At 37.6% G+C, this 15,499-nt stretch overlaps 3 protein-coding genes and 2 pseudogenes across 6 annotated transcripts; 4 read left to right on the forward strand and 1 right to left on the reverse strand.

The window, feature by feature from the left end:
• Positions 1-219: 219 nt before the first annotated feature.
• E02H9.4 lies at positions 220-602 on the forward strand (annotated as a pseudogene). Its single transcript has 2 exons — positions 220-403; positions 455-602. Coding segments are annotated over exons 1-2 (332 nt in total).
• Positions 603-4,717: 4,115 nt separating this feature from the next.
• On the forward strand, positions 4,718-7,886 carry E02H9.3 (Peptidase M23; the record flags this gene model as incomplete). 2 transcript variants are annotated; one of them, NM_001026063.7, is made up of 7 exons in its annotated part: positions 4,718-4,852; positions 5,002-5,136; positions 5,281-5,415; positions 5,560-5,750; positions 6,601-7,143; positions 7,273-7,516; positions 7,564-7,886. In NM_001026063.7, the coding sequence occupies 7 exons, from the start codon at positions 4,814-4,816 to the stop codon at positions 7,681-7,683; spliced, it is 1,407 nt and encodes a 468-aa protein (NP_001021234.1). The 2 variants fall into 2 exon arrangements, with proteins under 2 accessions (NP_001021234.1, NP_001021235.1); NM_001026064.6 differs by having other exon boundaries at positions 4,814-4,852; positions 5,281-5,424; positions 7,564-7,683.
• A 333-nt stretch (positions 7,887-8,219) lies between these two features.
• Positions 8,220-9,708, forward strand: E02H9.2 (annotated as a pseudogene). Its single transcript has 5 exons — positions 8,220-8,328; positions 8,460-8,627; positions 8,676-8,806; positions 8,859-9,321; positions 9,370-9,708. Coding segments are annotated over exons 1-5 (1,210 nt in total).
• A 379-nt stretch (positions 9,709-10,087) lies between these two features.
• E02H9.9 (TransThyretin-Related family domain) lies at positions 10,088-11,109 on the reverse strand. The gene is made up of 4 exons (NM_065162.4): positions 10,953-11,109; positions 10,798-10,903; positions 10,257-10,357; positions 10,088-10,208 (listed from the first exon to the last, which is right to left on the reverse strand). The coding sequence occupies exons 1-4, from the start codon at positions 11,090-11,092 to the stop codon at positions 10,154-10,156; spliced, it is 402 nt and encodes a 133-aa protein (NP_497563.2). The 5' UTR covers positions 11,093-11,109; the 3' UTR covers positions 10,088-10,153.
• A 183-nt stretch (positions 11,110-11,292) lies between these two features.
• Positions 11,293-12,299, forward strand: E02H9.1 (TransThyretin-Related family domain; the record flags this gene model as incomplete). Its single annotated transcript, NM_065163.3, has 3 exons — positions 11,293-11,441; positions 11,485-11,590; positions 12,056-12,299. 3 exons carry the CDS (start codon positions 11,293-11,295, stop codon positions 12,248-12,250), a joined length of 450 nt encoding a protein of 149 aa, NP_497564.1. The 3' UTR covers positions 12,251-12,299.
• Between the last annotated feature and the right edge of the window lie 3,200 nt (positions 12,300-15,499).

The following is a 15,499-nucleotide window of genomic DNA, read 5'->3' on the forward strand; positions in this document are numbered from 1 at the left end:
CATTTTCAGCGGGAAAATTTTAAGTTTCACCGTAGAGCGCATTTGCAGCATTGGCAAAAGAAGTTTAAATTAATGAAAAATAAATATTTATTTTCGACGTGAAATTTCCAATATTTGAATAAATTTTAAATTCAATATATTCAATTTTCCCAAAACGTGGCCATTACGTGGAAGGTCATCTAAATACGTATAAAAATCTCCAGTTCCTTCAGTTTCAAAGAGTTTTAATATTTTTCAAACATGAATTTTCTTCAACTGATGATTGTCGTGATTCTCGTGGTTCTCTATTAATGAGTACAACGGTAATGAAAAAGTGGAACTTACAACTACTGTCAAAAATTATAAACCAAAGAATAACACAAGAAAATGGCCAGCAGTTGAAGCAAAGTATTTAGGAGTTGTAGTAAGTTTTGGGAAATTGTTTAAAAATAATTTTTTTAAATTCAATTTTCAGTATGACAACCACAATAAACTTCCCAAGAACTGTGAAGGACAAAAAGTTGAAGTTCAAATGATGAAAATTGATAAAGAACAATATGGATGGGTTATAACAGATATTTTAAATGAGTAAAACAACGTTTTTTCAATGAATATTACTTTTATTATTTTCAAAACATTTGTTTTTGCAAATCTTGGTGGCAGACTGGCATAATTTGATATGTTGTAAACAGCAATTTTTCAAAACTTTGTCTCGCTTTAAAACTTTACTGAAAAAGTAAAGACTAAAAAACTCGGATGACAAATTCAATTAATTGTTTTTAATATATTTTTATTTTATTATTTACACTGTTCCGAAAGAAGTTTTAAAAAAGAAATTAAGCGAATATTTATGATTAATAAGTTTCAAATTTTGTATTATACAATGCACAATTAAAAATAGTAAAATCAAATTTGAATTTAAAAAACCACATAGATTTTTTTTTTATTGTCTGGCTTTCCATCTGAGTAGTTAATAGATTCCATAGATTTTGGTGTTAAACATTTTTCTACCGCAATACATTTTTATCTAAAATATCAAGATATTGTTATCCAAAATATACGGTTCCTCCTGGAAGGCATTTAGAAAATAAAAGTTAGAAAAGGTTGCTATTCAGCTTTAATTTGTAAGGATTCCCACCCTTTTCACTTCACATTTTACATAAATAAATACTAATTTATTTGCCTGTAAATTCTCTCTGATAATTTACAGAAAGAACGGACGAAATCGGTCAAGGACAACGATTTCTACAGCGAGGACAATTTGTGTGGAGGAGAAACTCCAGTTCAAACCGCCGCCAAGCTGTCGTTGGTCGCATTGTCGCGTCGAGACCCGTCGTCGTTAAAGGCTGCACCTTTAACCCGGAAATGCCTATATAAGGAGAGGACGACGCTCATTTGTCATCATTTCTTAACTCTTTAACCCGTTACTTGTCGTTTTCCCTTTTCTCTCGTTTACTCTGTTTCGACGATGCAATTCGTCTGTTCCCTTTTACTTAATAAACCCTTATAAGATCGATCAGTGTGCGTGAGTGGCAGTTACATCCTATACCTTTATTAATTTAAGATTGGCAAATTTTAATCTGTTCCAGTATTTTTTGTCTTTCAACGATTATTTCATGAACGAAAAAACCTAAAATTACATCATTCTTCAATGAATATTCGACTTATGAAAATTTACTGACTCATACCCCTCTTGTTAATAAAATTTTCCGTGTGTGTGAAGCATTTTTTTTTGGATCAATTCAGTTTCTTATCAACAAAACCTATACACACAATCACCGAATGAAAATCGAAAAAGAGGAAACTGACAGCATTGCCTACTAGGAGTGAGCAAGTTGTGCTTTTCGATTTTTTATCAAATTATTATACTCAGATAAATGGTTTGGAGTCTAATTAGAGAGAACCCGGTCTAATCCTAATCTTCCCCAATCAAAATAGATGAAAAGCGAGTCAAATTAGAAACACGAAGAAAGCGGTCTAATTAGAAGGAGGCCGAGTCTAAATAGATGAAAAGTGAGTCTGATTAGAAGCAGGCAAAAGCGAGTCTAATTAGAAGGAACCACTTCTAAATAGATAGAAACTGAATCTAAATAGATAGAAACTGAGTCTGGAGAGTTTCGTTTTTTCGTCGGTTTTCTAAAAACACTAGTGGCTGGAGCGCACTTTCTGACTTCACTGAAAATTCTCCAGGCTAATTTGAATTGTTTTTCTCAAGATATTTCATTGATTTGGATTCCGAATAAAAATTTAAGAAAAATGTCTCAAGCATTTTTCAAAAAGATAATTAAATTAATTTTGACGATTTTCAAGGTTCTGGGCTTGTGAGAAAAGTGATTATTGTGAAAACGGTGGCTTAAGAAATCAGAGAAGATTAAATTTTAACATTCATATTAAATTTTCATTCGAGCAATCTCCTAAATCAATTAGAGTTTAATTCGAGTTTATTGAGTATATATAAACCAGGGGTGTGTGGCAAATCTCAAAATTTGCCGAGCTCGGCAAATTCGGCAAATCTACTTTTTTGAAATTTGCCGTGCTCGGCAAACGGCAAATTCGGCAAATTTGCCGCACACCCCTGATATAAACCTTCAAAGGCTTAAAATTTATTAAGTTAAAAAGTTAAGTTAACTCTCTTGCAAGACAAGATCTTGTCGTTAGAACTAATAAAATGCCAACTGAAAAGTTGTTGGCCTTGATGTGAAAAAACATTTTGTTAGTTTGTGCCTTTTGGTTATCTTCAGTTACTGCGAAGATGCGAGCTCCAAAAGAAGACAAAAATAGTCCACAGAGATCGATCTAGATCTGTGCTCAACCGTATCTCAGTTCTCGATAAAGATAACAAGTTGCCTGCAACTTTGAAAACCTTTAATGTTTCAAGCTTGACAATGTTGTAGTTGATGAATTTTTGATACCTCGCCTCTAAAATGAGATGCATCCGTTTTAAGACGGGAGGTTTTATTGTTCAGAGCTCCAAGGAATGCCGGCTTGACTTATCGAAAGCATCAAATTTGGCAATTTTTGAAATTGTATGACAAAATGACCAACTGATATATTTTTTTAAATTTAATTTATTTACGCACTCAAGCCACTCATGCTTTTATTTTCTTTCTATTGTAATGTTCAAATATCGGTCAGCAACTTTTTGGTGGAAAGCGTTCAACTACAAAGTCGTTCTTCACAATAAGGAAATTTTTTTTGATAATAAAATTCAATGGAATGCTTATGTATTACTGCTTCTGAAACGTTTGGTCTAGATGAATGAAAGCAAACAAGGCGATGAACTACTTAATTAGCGTCGCAACAAAAATACACACGCGTAAGGTTGGCTGAACAGGTAACGACTCCGATCTAGAAGCAGAAGGTGAAGGGTTCAACTCCGGGTGGTGGCAAGAAAATTTCTCGGATATTGGTCGCAGGCTCAGTGAGGATGTCTAGATTCCACAGGGTACTAGGTAGTAACCTGTGGAAAAAGTGAACGAACAGGGTCGGCAGGGGCAGCTGAACGAGCATAGGTCATAGGAATCACATTTTCCAAAAATTCACTTTTAAAAATTCCGAGTCTATATAGGAGGCGAAAACCGAGTCTAAATAGAAGAATTCCGAAACTAGTTAGAAAAACTCCGAATCTAGCTAGGAGAAATCCGAAACTAGTTAGGCGAAATCCGAATCTAATTAGAAGCGGGGCGAGTCAAATTAGGAGAGCGGAGTCTAATTAGAAGCGGGACGAGTCAAATTAGATAAAAACCCTGTTCGATTTAGGTTCGATTAGTTCTACTCCGCATTCCGATTAGCTTCGCTTTTCACATAATTAGACTCCAAACCATTTATCTGAGTAGGAACGAACAATGATCATTGAAATGCCGAATTTTCAAGAAAAATGACAATTTTTTGTGTTTTTTGTTAAATTTTTATGGAATTTTTTGAAGAATTAATAAATTTTGTTTTTTTTTTTTAAATTTTTTCATCGAAAATGTGCATTTTTCTCTGAAAAATTGGAAATTTAATTCAAATTTCGTAAAAATTCAATAAATCGTAATTCGCGTCGAGACCAGTGTTGAGATTCGAGTGCTGCGCCTTTAAAGAGTACTGTAGTTTTTGTCTTTCGAATTTTGCTGATTTTTCTCAGATTTTGTACATTTCTCGGCTATTTTTTGCCGTTTCAAGGATTTTCCAATTAATTTCAAGTTTTTCAACAAAGATTTAACGTGATTTTCCCTAGATTTGCTTAAGTTTCAGAGATTTTAGCTTTTTTTTTCTTGATTTTCAGTTAAATCTTCATGAATATTACGTTTTTTCCAATTCTAACAAGTTTTTACCATTTAGTATTGCTAAAACTTATTTAAATTTTTTGAAAACCTAATTTTCATACAAATTAAATAAAGATTTTCGTGTTAAACAAGTTTCGTGGTGAGACACATGGCACAACTTTGCTGTATGCGCCTTTAAATGGCTACTGTACCGGAATTAATATTTTTCACCGGAAAAATCGATATTTTCATTGCAAAAAACTGAATTTCCCCCGCGAAAAAGTCAATAAAGATTACACTTTTTGCCATTTGGCTTCTCATACGGCTTCTGAAACGTATAAAAACTCGTTTTTCGGCTTAGGCCCACGCCAAAGATTTTCGATTTTCTCCTCATTTAAAAAAAAAAAATTTTTTTTCGAAAAATCGATAAAAATTGATGATTATCGATTTTCATCCTGAACCCCCAGAAAAATCAATAATTTCTTTTTCAGAAATACGATTATCTGGTCCCACGTGCTGATACACAAAAACGTGCCGAACAAGAGGCTGCGGATAAACGTGCGGCGACGATTACTGTAGATTCGACGATGCGGGCGGTTCGGGAAAGGATCACACAGCGGGAACTTGTACGAAAAGTGGAAAATGATACGCCAAAGATTTTCGATTTTCTCCTCATTTTTTTAAAAATTATTTTTTTTTTCGAAAAATCGATAAAAATTGATGATTATCGATTTTCATCCTAAACCCCCAGAAAAATCAATAATTTCTTTTTCAGAATTACGATTATCTGGTCCCACGTGCTGATACACAAAAACGTGCCGAACAAGAGGCTGCGGATAAACGTGCGGCGACGATTACTGTAGATTCGACGATGCGGGCGGTTCGGGAAAGGATCACACCGCGGGAACTTGTACGAAAAGTGGAAAATGATACGCCAAAGATTTTCGATTTTCTCCTCATTTAAAAAAATTTTTTTTTTCGAAAAATCGATAAAAATTGATGATTATCGATTTTCATCCTAAACCCCCAGAAAAATCAATAATTTCTTTTTCAGAATTACGATTATCTGGTTCCACGTGCTGATACACAAAAACATGCCGAACAAGAGGCTGCGGATAAACGTGCGGCGACGATTACTGTAGATTCGACGATGCGGGCGGTTCGGGAAAGGATCACACAGCGGGAACTTGTACGAAAAGTGGAAAATGATACGCCAAAGATTTTCGATTTTCTCCTCATTTAAAAAAATTTTTTTTTTCGAAAAATCGATAAAAATTGATGATTATCGATTTTCATCCTAAACCCCCAGAAAAATCAATAATTTCTTTTTCAGAATTACGATTATCTGGTTCCACGTGCTGATACACAAAAACATGCCGAACAAGAGGCTGCGGATAAACGTGCGGCGACGATTACTGTAGATTCGACGATGCGGGCGGTTCGGGAAAGGATCACACAGCGGGAACTTGTACGAAAAGTGGAAAATGATACGCCAAAGAAAAGTGCACTGATTTTTGATATTCGGTACTATTTTTAGATTTTTTAAATATTTTTTTTCGGTGAAAACCTCCATTTTTCCTTAAAAATTCGAAATTTCAGTGGAAATGCGCTCTATTGCTAATAGGAGGTACGAATTTCGGTATTCCCCCCACTTTGTAATTGTTTCTGAAAAAGCCATCGACTTTAAAGGGACATGATCTACCCCATGTACCTTTAAAGTAGGTGAGCCCCAGCACAAATACACTGTGGAAAATACATGAAATTGTGCCTACTATTCTCAATGGGGGCGCATTTGCCACCGGGGATGCGGAAGCTATGCCCAAATTTTCTTTTTTTTTTTGAAATACTTAAAGAATTTAGAAAATTTTAAACTTTTTTTCAGCTAAAACCAGCGGTTTTTTTAAACTGGTACTGTAGGGGTACTGTAGTTTGGGAATATTTGAATTTCCAGCTTTTGAAAAAGTATTGGATTGAGATATAACTACAGTAACCCTACCGTATACCTACAGTGCCTTAACATTATCCCACACCAACTTCCAACCCAATACCTTTTCAAAAGCTCAAAACGCAATTCTCACAAACTACAGTAACCCTACCGTATACCTACAGTGCCTTAACATTATCCCACACCAACTTCCAACCCAATACCTTTTCAAAAGCTCAAAACGCAATTCTCACAAACTACAGTAACCCAACCGTATACCTACAGTAAAAAAAATGTTTGGCAAAAAATCGAAAAAATTGCGTATTTTCCATTTTCAACTCGAAACATGCAATTTTTCATGTTTAAGGGTCACCATAAAAGGGGCGGGCTTTGCAATTCGTTTTCACCGAAAATGGAAGACTGATATAAATGAATCACATTTTTTTTCAGATTAAATATATCTCGCGAAATGATACCTGAAAAAATCGTTCATTTTGAAGCTGTTGAAATTGCACCTCAAGCACCAAACGAAAGGTTTGCAAATCCCGCCCAAAAAGTAGGCTCCGGATTTTCAACTACTGCTAAGAAACCAGAACCTATTGTTGGAACTGGATTCTCGTTGGCTTCGAGAACGGAATCGCCAAAACCAAATTCGACGGTCGTAGGAAAGAGATTCCAACGGCCTCAAACTCCAAAACAAAATACAAAAGTGGTGGGAAGCGGATTCCCATCTCCACAAAAACAGGTAACCCCGGCAAACAACAATAAAGTTGCTGGCTCGGGATTTCCTAAACCTCCCAAAAAGGAGGAAAAAATCGTTGGTACTGGATTCCAACCACCGAAAAAAGATAAAAACTCTGAAAAGCAAGGACAAATTGTTGGCGAAGGATTTACGACTTCGCAAACAAAAGAGGAAAAGCAGCGGGCCGTTGTCACAAGAATTGACGAAAAACGACCTGGTTTATATTACTTGTGGAATCTCGATTCAAAAACGTTAGTTTGTTTAAACTTACTTCACAAGAGTTTTGTGATATGTCCATCGGGAATCTTGTAAACTTGGCATTGGACACACGATGGACACATCGGAAATAATTTTTGTTAATTAAAACTTCTATTTTTCAGTGAAGGATTGTTCAAAACTACAAAGTATGTTTTGGCACTGGGTCATCACTTTGAAGGAACTTTCCAGAAACAGGAAGATGGAAGATGTGTTTGTAAAGAGTACATAAGACAAATAACTGAGCTTTTGCACGGCGGCATCAATGATAAAGAGAAACTTTTTTTGACGGTTAAAATAACCAAATTTACACCGGCAGGAGTCAATCAAAAATTCTCAACTGGAACAGCAAAGTACATCGGAGAATTGGTGAGTTTTCGATCAGCTGTTCTATTTATAAGACAAAAATGTTTTAGCTGGAAGGACGCACTGATGAAACTAAATTAACTGCTGGATGCATAGGAAAAACCGTCAAGATTGAACGCCGTAGAGTTGGAGAGAAGGACTATGTTTGGATGGTTACCAAGATTTTGTAACTAGTTACAATATGAATATCAACATTTCTAACTAACTTCAATTCCTTTTTTGACTTTTGATTCTGAATTTATTGTGTTTTAAGGCAACATTCTATTTTCCGGAATTTATTTATGTTTGTTTTTTCATGTTTAATTGTGAAAGTAAGCGATTTTTCAACCTCGTCAATCTTTTCTATATTTAAAAAATGAATTAAGTTAATCAAGTGCTGTGAATGGTTCTAGGATTTTTAATTTCAAAAACCTTATATCTGAAACAGTGCGGATAGACAGCATTAAGTAAATCAAAAGATACATCTCTGAAATATCACCAAAACTACAGTTTCATTTTTTTTAGCAAAAAATTTTATTTTAGCAAAAATATTAAAGTTTGGTCTTATTTTCTCAATATTTATTTCCTATCACAAAGCGTTTTCAGTTACGACTCTCTTGTGCAGCATTCTTTCGAAAACCGCGAATCACAAAAATTTCATACCAAAAGTTTGATTTCACTTTTAAGATAAGAAAAACTATACTTTTTTTGCCAAATTTTCATGTATTGATTTTATAATTTCTGTCGTAGTTGACCTCAGATTCGCTTACGTTTTTTGCTATCAATCGATGCGTGTACGCGGATAGTGGATCATTCATTATTTTATTTGGGTTGAGGTAACAAAATTTTTCTCATTAAAATTTTTGCTGCTCAAAATTCTGATATCATTTTAAAATACACTTTCGCAAAAATATAAAGGAATATAAATCAAACTCTAACAATTGTAGAACTCTTTAATATTTTTCAGCCCTCATAACAAAAAATATACTGTACTCGAAAGTGAATTACACCGTAACAATGTTCATCTTGGCGACTTCTTAATGCCTGCTTGATTAATGAAACAACATTGAAGTTATTCCAAAAATGCTCTCATCCTAATGATGAGAACGTTAGTGTCGTACAAAACTACGCATATGTAAGTTGATTTTTCTGCGAGAAACTTCAAATCCGTTCAACTTTTCAGTTGAGATTCCCATCTGCAGAGGCAACGTTTGATAACAACGGATCTTTAATTTTTAACACAAGAAACTTTGGACCAATAGTATCATCTGATCAGAATTTATCTCCCGGAAGATATGATATTGTTATCAAAGCGTGAGTACCTTTTTGGCGCCAGGAAATACTCGGAAATCTTATCAATGTTCAGAACGGGGCAATTAGAAAAGGGTGACATCCCCTTGTGTGCTGATGTTATTGATGAAGCCAACTTTTATGAAGAACCAAGAAGTAAACTATCCCGAAAGGGTATTTCAAGATACCCAACTATAAAATCTCACCGTTCAAACTCACCATCCGATGGTGCATATGAATATATTGATGTGATTTATCCAGGCGATCAAGAGTATGAACATCTTGAACATTTTAATACAATTCCTTGGAAATGCAGCTGCCGGAGAGGAAGGTTCGCCACCGATGTCTCAAGAAAATGAGAAGCTTTGTGTAAGAAAATGAGAAGCTTTGTGGAAATGAGAAGCTTTGTGAAATTAATCATTATGTACCTTGTCCTCCAAGAGCAGGTATTAATTCCACACAAAAAACCATTGGATGCGTGTATAGAAAATGTAACCCAAATGTGAAGGGTACCAATTGCTTTGTTATTTTTCCCCGATGTGAGTTTAATTACTTACCAACTATTCATTTATTTTAACATTTTTCAGAAACCGTCTTTTAGGCTACGAGATTAATCAATGGTGGAAGAATGTAACATATGGAGAACCTGGATCCGCCTGCGACCCCGATCGCCACAACAACGATGGTCTCTGCTCATTGGGTGCTCCGACAACCACGACTACAACTACTACACCCAAACCGCCTCCAGCTACTCCGAAGCCTGATCAGAAGGATCCAAAGGACGATGCCAAATCTGCATCTGGTGGACCTTCGAATATTGAATAGAATATGATTGTTAATTAATTATTTTTATTGGAACATTTTTGAGATTTTTGTTGGAGAACAGGAAACCTTGAATTTTTGGATTAAATACTTCAAAATTTATACTTTCAGTTTTTTCAGAGTACTGAATCCCCCACACCTGAGACTCATAAGGTATAAGCCTAAGCCTGAGCTTTAGCTGAAAGCCTAAGCCTAAGCCCAAGCCTAAGTAAGTCTATGCCAAAGTTGGCATGCAGTCTTAGCGCACAACTATTTGAAGCTGTAAGTAGGCAGGTAGGCATGAACACCTTCTGCCTAACAGGTGTTTTAGTTTTTTTGAGAACGCTCTGTGTGATTGCAATTGTAAATATTGGTCAGAAAAATCACACACGTCGAGGAGCTACGACTCACTCAAGACCAAAACGCCTCTAGCGGGGCCAAAATCGAATTTCTAGACCCAGAAACGTACCTGTTAACTGCCTAAACGTAAATAATAAAAAAAACTAATTGCAGTTTAACTTTATTCATAGAGAAAATGTAGATTTAATAATAAAAATCCCAAATAAAACTTCAAATATGCGTTCCTCTGTCGTAAATTTGAACATCCATGGTCTTGTCGACTGTTCTGAAACGATAGAAAAGTGCACAAAATCGAAAATTTATTAGAACCCACGCAAGATAAATGTTGTACGTTCCCCAGTCGACTTTCAGTGACTTAACATTTCTACTTGGATTGCAGTCGTGGATGATGAGCATGTAGATTTCAAACTCCTGCTGGAAAATTTAGGCTTAGGCTCAGGCTTAGGCTTAGGCTTGGCGTCCACAGAGCGGCTTTTACTACGTGGCCTAGAAAAATCAAAAACTCGGCCAATGATTTATCTGGGATTTTTGACGTGGGATGTTTCTGAAACTTGACGAGAATGTTCTCGAAAGGGGGTTCTATTGTTCCACCGTGGCGATTTTTGAGAAAATGTTCCGTATCCATGTTAATGAAGGTGGCCGAGTTTTCTTATTTTACGGCCACGTAGTAAAAACCGCTCTGTGCGTCAGTGGCGAGCGTTAGCTAGCTCGCCACTGACGCTATTTCGGCTTAGGATTTTCCGGTTTTTCTGATTTTTCAGTGGGTTCCTGTTGGCGGATCAACGCTTAGGCTTAGGCTTATGCTTAGGTTTAGGCTTAGACTTAGACTTAGTCCTAGGCTTAGATTCAATTACCAAAATATCAGCTCCGTCGTCAGTATCATTTCCAATAACATCGTACGTATTCGGCCTCCTTGAAACCATCCAATCAGTCTCTCCAATCTTGTCGTCCACTTCTTTGCTGAAAATTTCAGAAAAAAAAGTTGATGGCCCAAATCCTGACAACTCACAACGTATCCTCTTCATGCATCTCCACACGATAGTTGAAAACTGGCAGTGGGCAAATTAAATTGCCAGAAAAATGGAATCTAGTTCCAAGTACAGCGGGAATAAGGAATATAAAAGTAAGGAGAAGGTGTTGGGAAACCATTGCGAAATGGAGGAAAATTGAGAAAATGTTCAGTTTTGTAGAGCAGATGGTAAATTGAATTAGGATGAAGCTTGGGAACTTGGGGCTTCTGCAAAACTGTACCGGGTCCCAGAGATTTTTTATTTCTCCATTTCTTGACATAATTCGATTTAACTCCAAGCTATAAAACTTCAAATGATCAGTTTTCCATCCAATTCTCAATGGTTTCTTACCAAATTCTACTTCTTCTAGTCTCAATTTTACCTTTAACATATTCCATAAGAACTTCAAAATGGCATTTCAGTGGGAAACTACTATGCCCATTATACACATTTAAGTATCACCTTGAGGTTTTTGAAGAGGATTACTTGTGAGTTAAGCGGAACTTTCGTTTTAAATTGCGAGATTTTCAGCCGAAAAACCGATGATTTGCTGACTAATCAGACAGAGGTGAGCTCTATCAGCCCGCATCTTTATAAGGTGGACGCAGAGGAAACGGATGATGGATTGGATTTTGGGGTACGGTCATGTTATATCTTGATTTATTTAAAAAAATATATACATTTATCGAAGAACATACAGCAGATTTTTCACTTGTTAAAAATGCTTTGAAGGTGGTGTAGTCGAGTTCAAAGAAAACAAAGACAAGTTGGTCAACTTTCACTAATTTTTGGGTGTTTTTTTGAGCCGCCATAACTTTTTTTTGAAAAGTTTTCAAGAAGTTTCGTTATGAAATTCGGTGTTTTCCGACAATTTTAAATCTAATAAATCAATATCAAATTCGACTAGCTGCCCAAACAATTTCAAGTCGATGCAACATGTGCAGACCTAGCAATATCTCAGTTGCTTCCAGTTATATCAAAAAGTATTCAACTACAAAGTTGAAGAAGAACTTGCAATAAACATTTCATCAGTACAAATTTCCTTTGTAAACCCACAACTAACACAGATATGAGCTGCCAAAGTCGATAAATAATTTTTCAGCGACACTTCGAAATCTACATGCTCATCATCCACGACTGCAATCCAGACAGATATGTGAAGTCACTGAAAGTCGATTGGGGAAAGTACCATATTGATATCGAGTTTGTTACATTTTATGCATTGAAATTTGAAATTTTCAGTGAAGTCAGCGAGGTCAAGGACATTGATGTTTTTGGCAAAGGCTCGGCATTGTGATTTTGAAGTCTAAAACATAATCATTGTGTTTATAAAGTCTTTATTCCAATACGTCTTACGTATCTAACCAAAAAAGTGTTTTTGAGGCAATGTACCAACATTACTTAGAAAGTTGGTAGAACGTCACGGTTATATCGTGCTGTGCGAGGTGTTTCTCATGAAATTTTCGAAAAACCAAAAAAACCAAAAAAAAACCAAAAAAATTTTGATGCTGAAGTTGATTTTTAATATATCATTTACTATATATAAAGCGCGTGTCCTTCTGTCCCTATGTAGTTTGATCTCTGATCAGAGCAACGAAATTTTGGGAAACCTTATACTAAATGCGCAGCAGACATCGATCGAGGTCCGCGATAGACACCGTATATCTAATGTGTTTTCTCAAAAAAGTCGGGGGCCGCGCCGGAGGTGCGGTCCACGGCTGGTATTTATATATTTATTCGTTCACGTTTTAAAGAAATGGCAAGAAGAAGAATCAAAGTATTTAAAAAGGACAAAACATGTGAGCGATAAGATGATCGAGTAACCGTAATATAGTTTCGAGATCAAATGTGGGGAAGAAGTAATGGGGTTATTCAGGTAATGTTGCAAAATGTATTAAAATACATTTATGACGTCACAACTGTGTTAAAATGCAGGTTTTAATGTATTTTAATACAGAATAGTCTCGAGTCGAGACTAGACACGGTAAACATTTTTTTTTTTTTGGATTTTTTGTTTTTTTTTGGACCCAAAAAACCAAAAAAAAACCAAATAATCGATTTTTCGTCAAAATACCAAAAAAACCAAAAAACAAAAAACAAAAAAACCAAAAAAATATAATGCCTTTGTTATTAATAAGGCCAGCATCTCAAATTATGAAACCTACACTAACAGAAGTCTAGCACTGAGTTTTTAACGTATCTTATCATAATATGATAAATTCTAAAATAATTGGTTCAGAGTATCTGAACATAAAACTACTCGGTAAAACGTTGCAACTTCATAGCACACTCTTGCAACTTTTCAGGCATCCTTTTATGTTTTAACTTCTTAACAAACCTCTGCAACTTCTTCGCAAAGATTCAATAAAATTGGTTCTGGCGACGCACACGCTGTTTTTTAGAAAGCTCCTGCAAAGTTCTGCAGATTCCTGCAGACTTTAAACACGCGAAAATCGCGTTGCGGATAGGTTTTTATTCGAATAGTTTTTCCTATTTTCTCGGATTATTTAAAGATTTTTTGTTTTTTAAATGTATTTTTAATACTTTTTTCACAAATGGTTGGAATTGGAAATGGCTGGACCCAGCCTACCCCAGGCAGACCCAGCCTACCCCAGGCAGACCCAGCCTACCCCAGGCAGACCCAGCCTACCCCAGGCAGACCCAGCCTACCCCAGGCAGACCCAGCCTACCCCAGGCAGACCCAGCCTACTCCAGGCAGACCCAGCCTACCCCAGGCAGACCCAGCCTACCCCAGGCAGACCCAGCCTACCCCAGGCAGACCCAGCCTACCCCAGGCAGACCCAGCCTACTCCAGGCAGACCCAGCCTACCCAGGCAGACCCAGCCTACCCCAGGCAGACCCAGCCTACCCCAGGCAGACCCAGCCTACCCCAGGCAGACCCAGCCTACCCCAGGCAGACCCAGCCTACCCCAGGCAGACCCAGCCTACCCCAGGCAGACCCAGCCTACCCCAGGCAGACCCAGCCTACCCCAGGCAGACCCAGCCTACTCCAGGCAGACCCAGCCTACCCCAGGCAGACCCAGCCTACCCCAGGCAGACCCAGCCTACCCCAGGCAGACCCAGCCTACCCCAGGTAGACCCAGCCTACCCCAGGCAGACCCAGCCTACCCCAGGCAGACTCAGCCTACCCCAGACAGGCCTAGCCTACCCCAGACAGGCCTAGCCTACCCCAGACAGGCCTAGCCTGCCCCAGGCAGCCTAGCCTACCCCAGGCAGGCATAGCCTACCCCAGGCAGGCCTAGCCTACCCCAGGCAGGCCTAGCCTACCCCAGGCAGGCCTAGCCTACCCCAGGCAGGCCTAGCCTACCCCAGGCAGGCCTAGCCTACCTCAGGCAGGCCTAGCCTACCCCAGGCAGGCCTAGCCTACCCCAGGCAGGCACCATGATAGCATCAGTCAGAGAGGAAACAGTGAACCTCTCAGAACCCGAAAACGCCATCACTCAGCAGACAAACCAAGACTCCTTCAGGAAGGAGTACTGGAGAGTTGGGCTTACAACGTTCGAACGTGCGGTTTTACCCGGCTCCCTCACACTTAGCGAGGGTCGAAGACATGCGGCACCCAACAACGACCGCCCAAAATTCACCGATAACCCAGGAAGCTCCCGAAGGCTTGTACCACACTATGTACCACATACAAAATATTTGAGAAAGGATGAAAACTGAGAAAAGACGAAAAAACTTATTGCTCACCCTAATACTTATTTTAATTTCTAACATCGCTGATAACGTCTAACATTCTAAAAAACCTCCACAGCGAACCCCTTCCATTCCCACGGTCCTCTTCTTCTCCGCCAAAGGTCATACTCATCTTCCCATAGTCCGCAATTACACCCCCTCCCCCCTCGACGCACAATTGCGTACCCCACCCTCCTCTCAGCGTCTCCAGCCGTCATCCCTTTTCTCTGCCCAATTCATATCACACATTTTCTCTTTCTCTCTTCCCATTCACTCTTTTCTTTTCGTTCCCTGTTTTTTTGTTACAATGCACGTGTGTGTTTATACTGCTCTCTGAGGGAGAAAAAATCAGTAAATATATCATTTCTGTGAGGTCCGTTTTTTTTTAGTCCAAATAGGCTGTAGTAGGCTGAAAAAGCTTACTTTAATTACTATATTAATCGAAAAAGAACGTAAATTGACAACATTTATTGCTCAAATTTGAAAAATTGCTGCATTTTTGAGCATTGTAATTAATTACAACACACATATATATATATAATTTTAAAAAATGACGAAATTTAATTTTTGAGCAAAAAGAATTGTCAAATTTCGTTTTAGTAGTACTTTTGTACTTTTGTTTAAAATCCCAATTAGAAACGTTACTTTGAAAACTACCATATTCTTGAATTTTTTATTTCAAATTTCGGTTATAAACGCTATTTAATTCCCAATTTCCAATGAGCCTCTACTAGAGTCTTCCCCAATTAGAAATCGATACCGAAAATTCCATTGTTACCCCCCATGTACTTTCCCATGTCTCTATTTGATGGGTGGCTAATCAAACAATTACCCCTTCCCTCCCCCCACC

Source organism: Caenorhabditis elegans, chromosome III (genome assembly GCF_000002985.6).
Source record: "Caenorhabditis elegans chromosome III".
In the NCBI taxonomy this organism is placed as follows: Eukaryota; Metazoa; Nematoda; class Chromadorea; order Rhabditida; family Rhabditidae; genus Caenorhabditis; species Caenorhabditis elegans.

Excerpts from the sequence above, each read along its gene's own strand:
- E02H9.9 (NM_065162.4), bottom strand. The coding sequence starts at position 11,092 with ATGGTTTCCCAACACCTTCTCCTTACTTTTATATTCCTTATTCCCGCT. Across the intron at positions 10,358-10,797 it reads ACGACGGAGCTGATATTTTG|CAGGAGTTTGAAATCTACAT; the intron begins GTAATTGAATCT and ends TAAATTTTCCAG. Across the intron at positions 10,209-10,256 it reads ACGTACAACATTTATCTTGC|AACAGTCGACAAGACCATGG; the intron begins GTGGGTTCTAAT and ends CTATCGTTTCAG.